Source organism: Acomys minous (assembly GCF_964271855.1).
Source record: "Acomys minous genome assembly, chromosome: 5".
Taxonomy (NCBI): domain Eukaryota; kingdom Metazoa; phylum Chordata; class Mammalia; order Rodentia; family Muridae; genus Acomys; species Acomys minous.
Genome location: NC_140494.1, coordinates 78,808,010 through 78,823,074, shown reverse-complemented (window position 1 = coordinate 78,823,074; position 15,065 = coordinate 78,808,010). Strand labels below are relative to the sequence as shown.

At 46.6% G+C, this 15,065-nt stretch overlaps 1 protein-coding gene across 5 annotated transcripts in view; it reads left to right on the top strand.

The window, feature by feature from the left end:
• Positions 1-13,564, top strand: part of FAT3 (FAT atypical cadherin 3) — a 603,907-nt gene extending 590,343 nt beyond the window's left edge. For 3 of the 5 annotated variants that reach the window (XM_084783568.1, XM_084783570.1, XM_084783569.1), the window contains 5 exons: positions 1,095-1,747; positions 4,670-4,783; positions 7,127-7,186; positions 7,892-7,927; positions 8,516-13,564. In XM_084783568.1, the coding sequence (XP_084639694.1) occupies positions 1,095-1,747; positions 4,670-4,783; positions 7,127-7,186; positions 7,892-7,927; positions 8,516-9,138 (1,486 nt within the window). In that variant the 3' untranslated portion in view covers positions 9,139-13,564. The remainder of the gene's footprint in view (positions 1-1,094; positions 1,748-4,669; positions 4,784-7,126; positions 7,187-7,891; positions 7,928-8,515) is intronic. The other 2 variants (XM_084783571.1, XM_084783572.1) reach the window with 1 other exon arrangement.
• The last annotated feature ends 1,501 nt before the right edge of the window (positions 13,565-15,065 follow it).

The window sequence follows — 15,065 nt, the reverse complement described above, 5'->3', positions numbered from 1 at the left end:
CTGATGTTGAATCACTGGATGTAATTTAAAGTAATAAAGCTGCATTTATTTTTAAATACTCAGTGATTCTAACTAATTTCTGGTCGACCTGGCCCCGATCTGTTCAAATTAGGGACACTTGTACTACATTTAAAAGGTGGATTACCAAAGCTGTAAGTGAATCAGACTTTTGTGATGAACATATCAGACAGTTACTTATGTGGAGAAGCATGAAGGAGGAGAGAAGTTCTGGCTGTGTGCTTTGTCTGTTAAAGTAGGAAGGAGTCAGAGTTAAAGGCCTGCCTTCCTGGGCCAGAGAGATAGACCAGCGGCTGAGAGCACTAGCTGCCCTTCCAGAGGAGCCGAACACAGTTCCCAGCACCCATGTTAGGTGGCTCACAACCACCTGTAATTCCAGCTCCGAGGGGTCTGATGCCTTCTGCTAATCTATGCAGGCAGCTGCACACACATGGTATACAGACACAGATACACACATACACACACACACACACACACACACACAGTAATTTCAAAAGCCTACTTTGCAGTGGTAGAAACTGTGTAGAAGTGTGCTGATGCTCTCCCTGGTCCCTTTCTCTCACTCGATGAAACCATTCCTGTTTCACTATGGAAATGCTGGTGAGTGTGATGATGAGGTCCTTACGTTGCACCCTTAAGGAGCAGGTGCACAAGTGGTTTACAAGATGTGAGAAACACATACTATATGCTGTTTCTAAACTTGCACAGTTTTGAATTCTAAGGTATGCCTGACCCAGGGGATTTGGAAAGGGTATCTTTTCCACACCAAATAATCTCCTCTTTATCCTCCCCTCCCATCAGCTCTTCCCTCTCCAAACCCATGAAGAACTGAGAGGGCACGTCTTTTGCAAAGTAATGGGCAAGGACACAGAAATGCCTGAGGTCCCCCGTATGTGTGTGCATAGGTGTACACACACATATGAACATGCATACACACACACACACACACACACACACACACACACACACACGGCCACTGCACTCTGTAGGAGTTTCCTTCTCTTTTAACGCTGAGCCTTTTGCCTGAGCTCTGATACAGTCGCGATACAGGACTTCTGTGTGGTTTGTCACTGAAGGTGCGAGGATGACGTGGACGAGTGTGAGCGAGAGGAGTGTGAGAACGGGGGCTCCTGTGTCAACCTGTTTGGCTCCTTCTTCTGCAACTGCACCCCAGGCTATGTGGGACAGTACTGTGGCTTGCGCCCCGTGGTCGTGCCCAACATCCAGGCTGGCCACTCCTACGTGGGCAAGGAGGAGCTGATAGGCATCGCTGTGGTCCTCTTCGTCATCTTCACCCTGGTCGTGCTCTTCATCGTCTTCCGCAAGAAGGTCTTTCGCAAGAACTACTCCCGCAACAACATCACGTTAGTGCAGGACCCTGCCACAGCGGCTCTGCTGCACAAGAGCAATGGCATCCCGTTCCGCAGCCTGCGTGCGGGGGATGGGCGCAATGTGTACCAGGAGGTGGGGCCCCCGCAGGTGCCGGTGCGCCCCATGGCCTACACTCCCTGCTTCCAGAGTGACTCCAGGAACAATCTAGATAAAGGCCTGGACGGGCTGGGCGGTGAGCCACAGGAGATGAGTACATTCCACCCAGAATCCCCACGCATCCTGACAGCACGCCGGGGCGTGGTGGTGTGCAGCGTGGCCCCCAACCTCCCGGCTGTGTCACCCTGCCGCTCAGACTGCGACTCCATCCGGAAGAATGGCTGGGACACAGGATCTGAAAGTGAGTGAGATGCAAGAACGGTCTGGGGTCCATTCCTGGGAAGGCCCCTGAGTCTCAGAAACCATGGCCAATGCTAAGCTATGAGAAGGAGGGAGGAAAGAAAGGCAGTCTCATGAAACAAGAGGATAGAACACAGGCAGGCGAAGTGTTTTGAACCAGGTGCTGTGTTTCCCTCTCGGCCTTCTGCTATAAGAATCTGGCCCCTAAGGAAAAGCCTGAGGGTATAAACCCTAGAAAGAGATATAGCTTGGTGTGCCAAATAATGGAGTTGAGTGTGGCTGGGATGGCTGAGCATCAGCCAGAAGATAGGACTTAGGAGCCACAGTGATGCAGGTATTTAAGCAGGTGAGTGGCATGAGCTAATTACAGGTTTAAAACAGCTCTGACAGACTCTGCAAGGGACTGAATGCCATCCGGAAGGGAGGCTGAGCCAGCAAAGCAGTCTCTGCATCTAGGTGAGAAGGCAACTGCTCCATGGCCTGGCTTCAGAATGACACTAAGGCAAACTCTATTGTCCCCTGACTTTTCTCCAGGCCACACAGTATTTTCTGTGTCCTCACATTTTAAGAAGTCCTCGGCAGCAGGAGCTTCTGCCCTATGCTATATATGTGGAGGGAGGAGGGAGAGGTGGGTCCCAAATGGTCCTACAGAGCATGCGTAGATAAGGGAATAGCCAGCGCTCCTGGACAAAAAGGACGTTACTAAGGAATCCTTAAGCTTGAGTCAATTCCAGTAGGAAGCTATTGGAGAGGGTCCTCTTAGAATCAGGAAGCAGACAGATCAGTATTGAGAGCATGAATGCCTGATGCTGGGTGGAGGGAACATCTAGAAGTCAAAGAGCTGACAGGTGACCACCATCTGCACATGGCACAGTTGATGGTAGAAGCATCAGCTCACTGAGGGACGAGAGAGACCCCTCACTGGCTGACTAGGTTGACTAAGACCTCTGTGTGTATATACAAATATGTGTATATATTATATATGTATACATACACACATATATATCTATATATGTGTGTATATATACTGTATATATGTATTACCATCACATTGTGTTGTCTACCCCCATATGTGTGTGTGTGTGTGTACTATATATATGGGGGTAGACAACACAATGTGATGATAATGCTGAAGTAAAACTGCCACAACTGTGTCTTCCATGTGAGTGGACTCTTATAGCTAAATGTGCTTGTACAACAACATGGGTACCATTTCCAGCTACCTCCTGGATGTGCAAAGGGCAGAATCTGGGCAGCAGGCTCCAAGTTTGTGCTCTTATCAGAAACTGCTCCAGAGGCTCAGCAGAGAGGAGGCAGAGGAGAGCGCAAGAAGAGAGCATCTCTCCATGGGAGGTCTTTCTGGTGCACTGCCACCAAGATGCCATCTGCTGGTTCTGACCTGTGACCGTGTGTATTTTAAATCACACCCTGGGGTCTTCTCTGGAGTTAAGCATCAGAACAATGCTGTGGAGAGGCTCTTCTGTAGATGTTGTCTGTTTCTTTGTTCATTGGATCTCACTGTGTAGCACCAGCTGCCTTGGATCTTACTATGTAGACTAAGACCTAGAACTCACAGAGTTCCTCCTGTCTCTGCCTCCCAAGTCCTGAGATTAAAGATGCGTGCGATGACGACACCCAGCCGAAGGATGCTTATTTTATTTAGGAAATGAAAGGAGTTTTAGGTAAAGGCAAAGCAAAGGGCTTGAATGAGTCATTGCAGCCACCAAGGCCAGCTGAGCACTCTCATGTTCCTCGGTATCCAAAGCTCAGCTGTGAACACCTAGCCCTTTGGTAAAATACCTTGTTATATTTTGTGGTGTGGCTATTGGGAGGTGACTTTCTCCCTGGCATCTGCCTACACTTCTATCAGTTGTTTATCCAAGGCTCTGACTTCATTATCTGAAAGCAGGTGGGGAGTCCTCGTGTTTGCGCCCGATATTATTCTTTATGGGGGAGCAGTGATGTCGGTGTCCCTTTGTACACTCACATTCCAGGATGGTCTCAAATATTTCTTGGAGAATATTTTCCATCAGTATTTTGTTATATGACAGTTTTATTTCCAGAATCCACCTCAGGCCAAAACTCAAATTTTCCCCTGAAGTATCATTGGGTTTATAGAATACATTTCCCTCTTTGTTAGCCAAGACAGAGTTAGAGCTGGCGAGACAATCTCTGGGCAACTAAGTCATTTTGGACTGGACCACTTAAAGAAATGATGCTTTTTATTACTTCCTACATCTCTCAAATTAGAAAGGGGGAGGGGCCTGCCTATTTATCTATAGCAGAGAGAGAAAAAAAAAACCACCAAGTGAATAAGGAAAATTTCACATCTGCCTGTCCTCTAACCAGACACAGGACAGAGAACATAGCAGCCCCAAGATGAAACACCACTGCCCTCTAGAAGGCAGAGCTGAAAATTCCGCTGATTCCCCCAGAGATGGAAGCTGGGAGAAATATAACAGCTTTCTTTCCTATAAAATATTTATGCCCCTGTTTTAAAGTAATCTCATTTAACCTGATGTTGACACCACATCAGTTCATGTAAATGACATAAATTAAGTCTGAATGAAGAGCAAGGCAGCAGTCCGTGCTCATTCCCTCTCTCCACGGTCCTCACTTTGAGGCAGGAACAGTTACTTCTGGCTTGACAGCTATTCGGAAGCTCATTTACCATGGGTTAAGGGTTTCAAATCCATAATGTAAATCACTTGATTGACAGACCTTTGCCCCCTATGGCACAATCAATTTTCCATTGTGGGGCGAACTTATTTTCTGGAAGCAAATCAAAAAGCCTCTAAGAAAAAGGGGGTAGGGGGAGAGAGAGAGAGAGAGAGAGAGAGAGAGAGAGAGAGAGAGAGAGAACACAAGTCTGGAAGGCTGCACAACTGAGTGCTGTTTCTGCTTTCTCTTGCTGTTCCTGAAGACAAAGGGGCTGAAGACACTGGTGAGGTGACCTGCTTCACAAACAGTAACAAAGGCAGCAACTCTGAAGTCCAGTCCCTCAGCTCCTTCCAGTCGGACTCTGGCGACGACAACAGTAAGCATATTTCCTGCCTGGTGACAGGGACGGGGACGTGGCTGGTATGGTTTTGTGACCTGTTTGTTGGCTTTTAACTGTTTTCGACTCATTGTTGAGAGTGCTTCCCAGAATACCTAATAAGCCACTGGTCAGAGCAGGATCAGAACTCCCTCCAGGCACGAGTTCTCTTTGACTGAGATGGTGACAGAGTTGCCTCCTCCCCAGTGACAGTTCACCACAAACAGAATGGTGTTTCCCCCCTTCTGGGACACTGGTGGCCACCGTGTTCAGCCACCAGTTCCTTAGAAGTTAGTTTGGAGGTGTGGCGGCTTTTCCGTAGAGCCAGTGATGTCTTTGTTCCATTGAATTTCCTTTCTCATCGGCTGGGGTCGTGGGGTTTTAGAGAACTGATTAAAAACTATAAGGCAGCTCCTTAGGAAAATGCCTGTCTGCCCAGAATGCTACGTGTAAGTCCTTGTGGCTCACAGCCAAATCTGGCACCTCCAGCTCCCTCAAACTTGTGCTGGTGGCAAAAGGGCTGACATGTCCAACTAGAGGAACAGCTGAGGAGGATGAGCAGAGAAGGAAGAGGAAATTTAAACCAGCAAATGTTTGTGCCATAGCGCTAAAGCAAGCATCATTTCAAGGATCGTAGAGGGTCGGGCAACCCTTACCCTAGCGGCACCTTAACTTGCCTTCCCACAGACCAGCAGTTAACAAGAAAACCAAATTAACACTTGCTAATTAATGTAATCTTTCAACACATAGACCCTTGCAAAGTACTGTGTGCTACGTCCTGGGTTGGGTCTTTAGAACATACACAGGGACGTAACACACAGGAAAGGTGGCCAAGAAGTAGTTGTAGGATTACAATAGCTGCTTTCTCATGCATAACCAGATCTCTCCCACACGTTCACACAGTACTAACCACCCCTAAAGATGTTTCAGTGCAGGGGCTGGGAAGGTGGTGGCTCTGTAAGTAAGAACACATGTTCTGCGCACAAGGACTTCAGTTGGAATCCCTATAACCTACATAAAACCCCATGCCTGGGGCCCCGTTTCTACCCTGAGCATTGTGGGGAAGAGCCAAGCCAGCATGAGAAGCTTCCTGCTCACTGATAGACCCTGTCTCTGAGAAGTGAAAGAAAACAACACTTAGGTGTCCTGCTCTGGTCTCCCAATGACTTCACGGGCCCATGAACATGCAAATATGCATATACCATACACAAACATATACACAGGAGTGTATACACGCACGCACACACATGCACATGCACCTCCAAACATAAAGACACGCAGAGACACTAGCGTATCTATCTGCTGGGATAACAAACCATGTAACCGCATTTCCTCTGACCGTTTTCAAACTGGACACACAAGCCTCTGAGCCTGTTTGCTTTGATGCATCCCCCTTCCTTCAGCTCCAGTTGGAAGAAAATCTATAGCAACTTTGCATTTTATAGTAAACATTGAGAACTTACAGTTTCAAAGACTAGGCAGCGGCTCCAGCCATGTCTGGCCGGTGGCTCTCAAAGGCTCTATAACTCATGCACCTATCACTTCATGCTCAGCATCTGGCCAGGTAGGTAGCACTAGGCCCTCCCACCTGAAGTCGTGAGCATCTGAGGAAACTCCAATAGACGCCAAGCCTCACCAGCAGGAGATAGGCTTCAGGTTGACCTGGACCATCCATGATATGTGTGAGCCCATTAGGCCCGTATAAGTTCCAAGGTTTCCTACATCATTGACAATGGGCTCAGAGCTCATTGCTAACTGGCAAGCAATTTCCCCCAGAACAGTGAGGTCTCCCTCTGAGGGTCCCTGTGAGTGCTAATGAGAAGTCTCCATGAGCTCCATGGGCCACCATCTTCTTAGTGACCGGTGGTGGGATGTGAAGAAACGACTCAGAGGCTCAGTGTTTCCCATCTTTTAAGGAGCACTGACTCCCATCCTTTAAGGAGCACTACCTCCCATCTTTTAAGGAGCACTGACTCCCATCCTTTAAGGAGCACTACCTCCCATCTTTTAAGGAGCACTGCCTCCCATCTTTTAAGGAGCACTGCCTCCCATCTTTTAAGGAGCACTGCCTCCCATCTTTTAAGGAGCACTACCTCCCATCTTTTAAGGAGCATTGACTCCCATCTTTCTGCTGCTTCCCTTTGGTTCCCAGGATTCCCAGGCCCCATACATAAGCATCCTCTTGACACCTGCCCTGAGAGGCAGACTATGGGAAGGCTGTGGGGGAAGGGCATTGTGTGTGCAGTCTTCGTTGTTGTGATTAGTCGTTAACAAGTGTTTGAAATGTGTAACTAACCAGGAACTGTCCTTCCCCTCCCTCCTGTCTTCTCTTCCTGCCAAAAGCATCCATAGTGACTGTCATTCAACTTGTCAACAATGTAGTTGACTCTATAGAAAATGAAGGTATTTACACTTATTTTTTGTTTTTTATCTTTGTTTGTTTGTTTGTTTGTTTTCCTCCTTCCATAGCAAGTCTGTGTCCTTCTAGAGAGTTTGCTCATGTGGTCATTTATCTGGGGTTGAAAGTGCAATATAATGTTGCTTGTAAATAAGATAATAACAGGGTTGGGGATTTAGCTCAGACATAGATGACTTGCCTAGCTAGCCCATAGGTTTCGTCTCCAGTACCAGAAAAAAAAAATTAAGGTTCCAGATGTATCTTTATGGATTATAATAAACTGAACAATTTTGAAAGAAAATCTAGTTCATTTTTTAAAATATATCCTGATTCCCTTATCAAATCTCTTCAAAGTAAAGAATATTCATTCGCAATCCAGATTAATCAGTTAATATTACCTTCTTCTAGCGTTTGTTGAGTACCTGCTGTGAGCTATGAATACTTATAAAGTCATCAGAAATGGCAATGTTATGAGGATTAATTTATATCAGGTAATTTTGTTAGCGCTTTAATAAAATTATAGCAAACTACAGATGGGATTGGTGTATTCGTTCCCTAAATCACAGTGGGGAGAGATTTTTTTTTTAAGTGTGAGCTCAGTGTTAGGCCTTGGTTTCCCAAGAGTGTCTTAGAGCTTCTGAAGTGTCTGCTTTGTCTCTCTTCACCTGGCCTGGATGGCCGGATTCACTTCTCACTTTGTGTTTGAACAGTGTCTGTCATGGACCCAGGACAGAACTACAACAGAGGTGACTCTGCCAGCAGCCGGGATAACAGCTCATTTCTGTGTCCGCACTGCTCACTCATTCTCACCGCGCCCTCCCCCCATCCCCCCTGAGTCTCTCCAGCTGAGTTTTGCATGTTCCAGGTGTCCTGTGCGCTCAGCCCCACGTGCACTCCGCCACTCCAGCCTGTGTGTGGAATTCACCCACTTACCTGCAAAGCCCCTGGCTTTTGCAGTTCACAGCAGACCAGTGCATCTCTCTGCCAGCATGCTGCCATGTGCCCGGCCTTGTGCACAGCATGCTATGGGAAGTGGGGATGGGAGGGCGGACATTGAAGATGCTAAGTCTGTGTTCCATCAGCATGCCTTTGGTGTCGTGTCGCTGGACCTGGTGACTAGGAGTCTGCAGCAGCCAGGCTCCTTTTCTCTGCGCTCTCTCCAGGCCTAAGCATGGCCGCCCCTAATGGGCCCTTGGAGACAGCTTGCATATGACCTTGGCTCTCAGGGTCTCCTGGACTTTGGTAATGCATGACAGACTCATCCCTGCTCTTCATCGATCCTTTCCCCTTCTCTAGTGTGGAGGAAGTTAATCATCTGGATTTTTCTCTCACAGCTTACCACTGGGACACATCTGACTGGATGCCTGGGGCACGGCTGTCTGACATTGAAGAAATGCCCAACTATGAGAGCCAGGACGGAGGGTCGGCACACCAGGGCAGCACACGAGAGCTGGAGAGTGACTACTATCTAGGTGGCTATGACATTGACAGTGAATACCCCCCACCTCATGAAGAGGAGTTCCTGAGTCAGGATCAGCTGCCACCACCACTGCCTGAGGACTTCCCCGAGCAGTATGAGGCTCTGCCTCCCTCCCAGCCCACCTCACTCGCTGGCACCATGAGCCCAGACTGCAGGAGAAGGCCTCGGTTTCACCCCAGCCAATACCTCCCTCCTCACCCACTCCCCAATGAAACGGATTTGGGGGGCCCACCCTCCAACTGCGATTTTAGTACTTTTGCAGTAGGCATGAACCATGGCACCGAGGTCACGGGCCCCACAGACAGTGTGTCTCTGTCCTTGCACAACTGCAGAGGCACCCCATCCTCGGATATGTCAGCCCACTGTGGCTTTGGTGATTCCGAGGTAGCCATGAGTGACTACGAGAGCGCGGGCGAGCTCAGCCTCAGCAACCTTCGCATTCCCTTTGTGGAAACACAGCACCAGACTCAAGTGTAGAGGACACCCCTGGGTGCTGTGCCCCGAGCACTACAGCATGGAAGGAAACTGGCTGCACTTGTGTCTGGATGGAGAGATGTCCGTGGAAATGTGGATTTTCTATGAGCAACACTTTCACCTGTCTTACTGTCACAAGCGAGCTCGCCTCCCAGAGTGACACGCAGAGGCTCAGAGTTGTTTCAGCAGGGAGGGAGGAGCTGACAATCCTTGCTGTGGGTATCTATCTGTGTTTGTGGCTTGGAGTGCCAAGGGGAAGAAATGAGTTTCCTGAGTTCAGTGGGAAGTCATGAGTGGCTTGGTGCATCTTTGTGCCCCTGAAAATATGAAAGCAAAGATCCTTACAGTATTAACCCTGCCACCATAAAGGGGGGGGAGGGCATCATTGCATGTGATGTTGAGCCAAGGAAGTGAAAATAGTAGTGATGTTTGTTAGGAAAGTTAGTGTTCTAGATGAAAGAAAAGATAAATGGGTGTTAAACCGGAAGGTGGACAGAAGCCTTTAAAACAAACTCTATTTTTTAAACAAGCTGCCTAATTTTCAGCTATAAAATTAGGTTTCAGTAACATACACAGTGTGCTCAGATTTTCCTTTCTTACTTGTGTTAAGCATCCAGTATAATACAGTTGGGTTTTGTGATCTCTGAGAAAGTTAGCAAGAGAGAAGCAATAAGAGGCTGTCTAGGCTCCCGCAGGTGGGGCACGGGGAGGTTAATGTTCAAACATTAGAAAGACTGTGATGATTTTGGGGGTTTTTTGTTGTTGTTGTTGTTGTTGTTGTCTGCCAAATATTCCTGGCCATATCCTGGTTCTAATATTGCTGCAGATACTGACCCCTTTTGGTATATTGTTCTTTAGAGTGAGGCATATTTGAAAGTCTATGCAGACTTCACAAATTCAGCGGAGAAGGGATGTGATGCTGTCAAAGGTAGTCACAATTCTCCAGGCCACGGGTGAAAGTCATGTGTGTTATTCTAAACTGGCAATGATGACATTATAAATACTCTTAGGTTTTTAAAGAAGAACATAGGTAGTGACTATGTATAAATTAAATTGTGTGGGTGAGTGTGTGTGTGCGCGCATGTGTGCGTGCAAGTGGACATGCATGTGTGCTTGTAAGGAGGACCTAGGTATCACTCTGAGTGTGCACTCACTACAGCTGCTCTTGAGGAAAGCTGCCCCAAAGGGTTTAGGATTCAGTGCTGGGAATCGTGAGATGAGCAAGCACTGTTCACCTTCCGGTTTCTCTGATCTTTAGTGTTAACAGAACCACCAAATGCCATATCTTACTCCAATTCAGTTAACCTTACTTTAGTACTGCCATTTGTAATAACTTAATGCAAGTACTGTGATTTTTTTTTAAAGACAGTGTTTTATAATTTTCCAGAACTACTATTTGAAACTGTGTAGCATTTGATTACACCCTAGGGTTTTCCTCCCATCTAGCATGTAGGCTTTAGCCATCACTTTCCCATGACAGAATGCTCATCCCACGAAAAATAAAAAAAAAATCCCAACATTCAAAAGTTAAAGCTGGCAGTGGAGTTGACTTTCCTCTCTCACTTTGATCAGCTGTGGCCACCGCCATTGCAGTGACCATGGGAAATGAATGCATATTTGCACATCTGTCTCATGAGCAGGTCTCTGTATGGATGGTCCCTGGTGACACCACTGGTGTGTAAAGGGAGCCGTCTGGGGTCTGCCCATCACCTCCTCCATGTCTTTAATCCTCTTACTTCTTTGGAGGAGTCAGTGTTTCTGAACATCTGTCATTAGAAAAAAAAAAAAGCCCTTTCATTTCCAAACTTCCTAAGTTGGTAGATACACTTGTCTGGTTTCTCAGCTTTTCTCTTCCATTCTCTCGATTGGACTCACCACGGAGGTATTATCCACACTGTGGTTTAGAAATAAATGAATTTCACTAAGGCTGCTTTAGTATTTTTCTTATATAAGAAGCACATTTGCAAGAATCACAAAGAAAATGACAAACTAATGGTCCAGAGTTGAATCACTGCTGTGCTTTTAATAACACAACAGCATAAAACCATCAAAGTAAAACCAACAATTCATTTCTTGCCCCTGGGAACTACAAAATGAGATTCATGCCAATGAGTCACCACTGCTTAGCCAGCATCTCTTCCAGAGAGAACGCCTGGCCGACCCTATAATGAAGGCATAAATAGAGCTATCTGCAGACAGTTGTAGAGTCACTGAAGAAATCCTTGCCCGACCTCTCCTCTGACCTACATAAAATACTTCTTTCTTTAGGACACCTTCCTGCTAACTTTCAGCAGAATAGCTCTGCAGACATTCCTGATGAGCGCTGGGTCCATTGGATTCTTTATCTGTAAACTTATGAAATCCGATTCTCTCCTTAAAAATCAGATGCTCTTACAGATTAGAAAGTGGAGTGCAGTGAGCTTTACATGCAACTAGGTGAAGTGGCCACAGTTCTAAAGAATGGGTCCTTAAGATGCTCGCGTGTAGGAGGCATGCCCAGAGAGAGGAGGAGACTTGCCCAGGCTCCCATGGAAGTCCGTCCACTCATTGACAAAAACCATTACCCATCCACTTAGGCACTATCACTTGCCTATACTGTCGCACATCACTAAGCTGTCCTGAGCTGAAAGCTGCTTTCTTCTGCTGAACCTCTGTCTTCCCGCTCTTCCTTCACTGAAATATGCAAGAAAATAAAAACAAATAGAGGCCATTTCTCTGGGCGCTCTGATGGGCCCAGAGATTTGGACATTCATCAAATGCTGCTTTTGCCAAATGAATGTTTCTAGAATGGGGATGGAGTGAGCACAGAACTATATTCACGCTGTAGTCGTCACTGGTAGTGAAGCTGGTGGTGTGGAACACGCCCGCCCAGTGTGTTTTATGCTTTTATGTTGTTGTTCCCTTCTCAAGAGTTCTGTCCACTGTCTGTTCTTGTCCTGTCCACCACGATGGAAAATTAGCCAATGAGTGAATGTCTTTGTATCTGTCGGGAGATGTGCCGCACATGTTAGGCTGAGAGAAGCCGTCGCTCTTTGTCACACTGCAAGCAGGAGCCAGAGGGCTGTAAAGGATGGACAGTGTGTTTCATGTATTCCCTTCCTCTGAGAGCATTTTTGCTGCTGAGCATCATCCCATGCCTGCTTTCCGTGTTCCCCTAGCCTGCCCACTCACAAAGCGCAATGGGAAAGTCATAGCAATATATGTAGGTCAAGGCCATAATCTTAAGGTTTAAGCCACTGGAGTCACAGGAAGGCCTGGGCAGATTTCCCTGGGACGGTCATAAGAAATCATTATCCCAGAAGAGAAGGAAGTACAGTTTCCTATTGGCCTCTTGATGCGGACTGCCTAGCCACACTGCCTTGCTGCTTTGCTGAAGCTAAGAGGGCCAAAACACAAACAAACAGGGAAAGACGAACAACATAAATCATTAAAGACCCAGAAAAGACCTTTAGATGAACTAATTCAGGATGAACTAGTGTTCGTGTTGTGTGGCTTGTCTATCTGGCCTTCTCACTGCTGCAGACACTGGTCATGTGGTTAGAGTTGGATGTTCTGTGATGTGTGGGGCATGGGGCTTCCAAGAGGCATTTCTTCAGTGCCATCTTTCTGTGTGGTCCGTGAGGAGGCAGTGTGTGTTCTTGTTAGTTTGTGTCTTACAGCCTTCAGTTGCACATCACTGAGTCAGACCCACCTCTTTGAGCTTCCAGTCGTGTGTCACAGGGGGGTTTAAAGTAGCCATGCATGGGTTTGACATCAGTGACATTTAGCCAGCTGACTAAGACAGGAAAAGAATAAGGTATTTCTTTCCTTCTGTAATAATGAAAAGCAATAATTACAAGTATGTAACAATACACAAAGGCCATAATTCGTCTCTTCCAGTGTTCAGAATGCACTAGAGAATTCTGTAGTCATTTGGAGTATGTTGGACCCATTAGTATGTCCCATAGCACCCTTCAGCAAACAAATACCTGAATTGCTCCTACGTAACAATTCTATGAGCCCATACTACTGCATTTCGGGAGTGACAGATGTGTCTGGAAAAGGGGAGGGTTCTTGCAAAGCACTGTACCAGAGACCATGTTGTACATTTGTCTGTTATAAACAGGCTGGTTTGTAAAAGATGTATGTTTTCAGTGTTTAAAATGTTTATAAAACTGTATATAGGTGGTTTCAATTTTCCAGGCATTTGTAGATACATGCCTATCCGGATGCTTTAATTTGGAGGGTCGAATAGAATTCTTAGTCATCCACATTGTTTTTCTGCAAACTTTTGGGGTACACCCACAAAAAAAGAGGACTTTAGATTTGAAAAAGATGTTTTTTATTCGTTTTGAAATGTATTGCGTCTTTCCTTTGATTCCACTGTTTTCATTTAACTCTGTTTTCAAAAAAGAAAAGTGTCTCTATTGACTTTTTTTTAAAAGATAAATGTGTTTTGCCCAGTTATTAAGCACTCGACCTCACACTAGTTCCTAGTCAAAATGAGTTGTCATTTCTTCACGTACCTGAACACTCACCTCACCTCGCACACACACACACATCACAGTCAAACTTATGCAAAGAGGAGAGGGAATCGTCATTGAATCTTGTCCCTATATAGATGGATGGTTTCTACATATATTGCTGTTGGAAGTATTCAGTCTTGGGTTTTTTAAGAGAGAAAGAAAGAAAGAGAAATGGAAGAAAACACGTAAGGAAATAAAAAGACACAAAAAAAAATTTAGCCAAAAATAAAACAAGGGGGAAAAAACCTACCCAACAGTATATAGGTTTGTAACTGCCAAATTTGATCATTAAAACAAGTTTTCAAGTAAAAGGAAAAGCAGTAATATGAAACTCTACTGTGTTGGCTCTTTTTAAGTGTCTCCTTGCATTCATCTGCCGTAGCATTTGGCAGCAGGTATTCCTAGAGGAAAACACGCCCAGCACTACCCACACCTTAAACAGGGTCTTTGGTCTGAAGTAGGGGCCTGGGGTTTTCGTTTTGTTTTGTTTCATCTCAGGATTTTTAATAATGTTGTAATGCCCACATAGTAAAGTCTTCTGCAGTGTCCTGTGGGGCACACGGTCTGCGGGCCTTTGCCTGAGGAGAAGCATGCAGCGGAGAGAGTGCTGGACACTAGACAGCAAAGGTCACCACCTCTGAGTCACTTAACCCAAGCCCAGCTCTCCAAGACAAGCTTGCTGTACCTCGCCTTGGAGAGGTGGGTCCAGGCCAGCAGGACAGGCCCTGGAGCTGCTGTCAATCAAACTGGGCTGTGCCTTCATCCATTGTAGAACGCCATCTGCTGGGGACTGGTCAGGATGCCAGAGCCTTCAGCCACAACTCCACTGAAGTACAAGTGCTAAGCACCACCCGCTTCCGTGCTTGAAGTCCTCCCTGGAGGGCTCACCTTTGGCAGAGCAGTCTTTGGTGACTCACCCCAGCCCACCCACTGTGATACGCAGGTAAGACTTAGCAGCTGGATAGAAAGTGGGCACCAACTGACTACATGCACCAATTCTCTTGGTAAATGCTTGTATCGCAGATGATTTTGATAAATAACAGAAGAGATGGAGAGAGGCATTTCCAGTTCTTCACTATAAAACGGTGTATTCCAAAAGGTACCTGAGCCAGACACAGAGAGGGACAATGGTGAGAGAGGCACAGATGCTTCTCTCAGAAATGTGGCTGACCACCTTGTAGGGACCGAGAGCCAGGGAAGAGCTCCCTACCTCTGGTTTGACCTGGAGCTCCTAGAATCCCCACCGCTGTGACTAGCCACTCTGTACTTCTTCACTAGTTCACTGTGTATCATTGATCCCAAAGCTCTATAAAAGACCCTCCCCTCCCCCCTCCCCACAGCACACTGCTTGCTGTCTCTGCCTCAGGTCAGAGGCAACCACCATTCTGTTCTTACCAGCAAATCTTCTGTGAGGTTTGTTGCGTG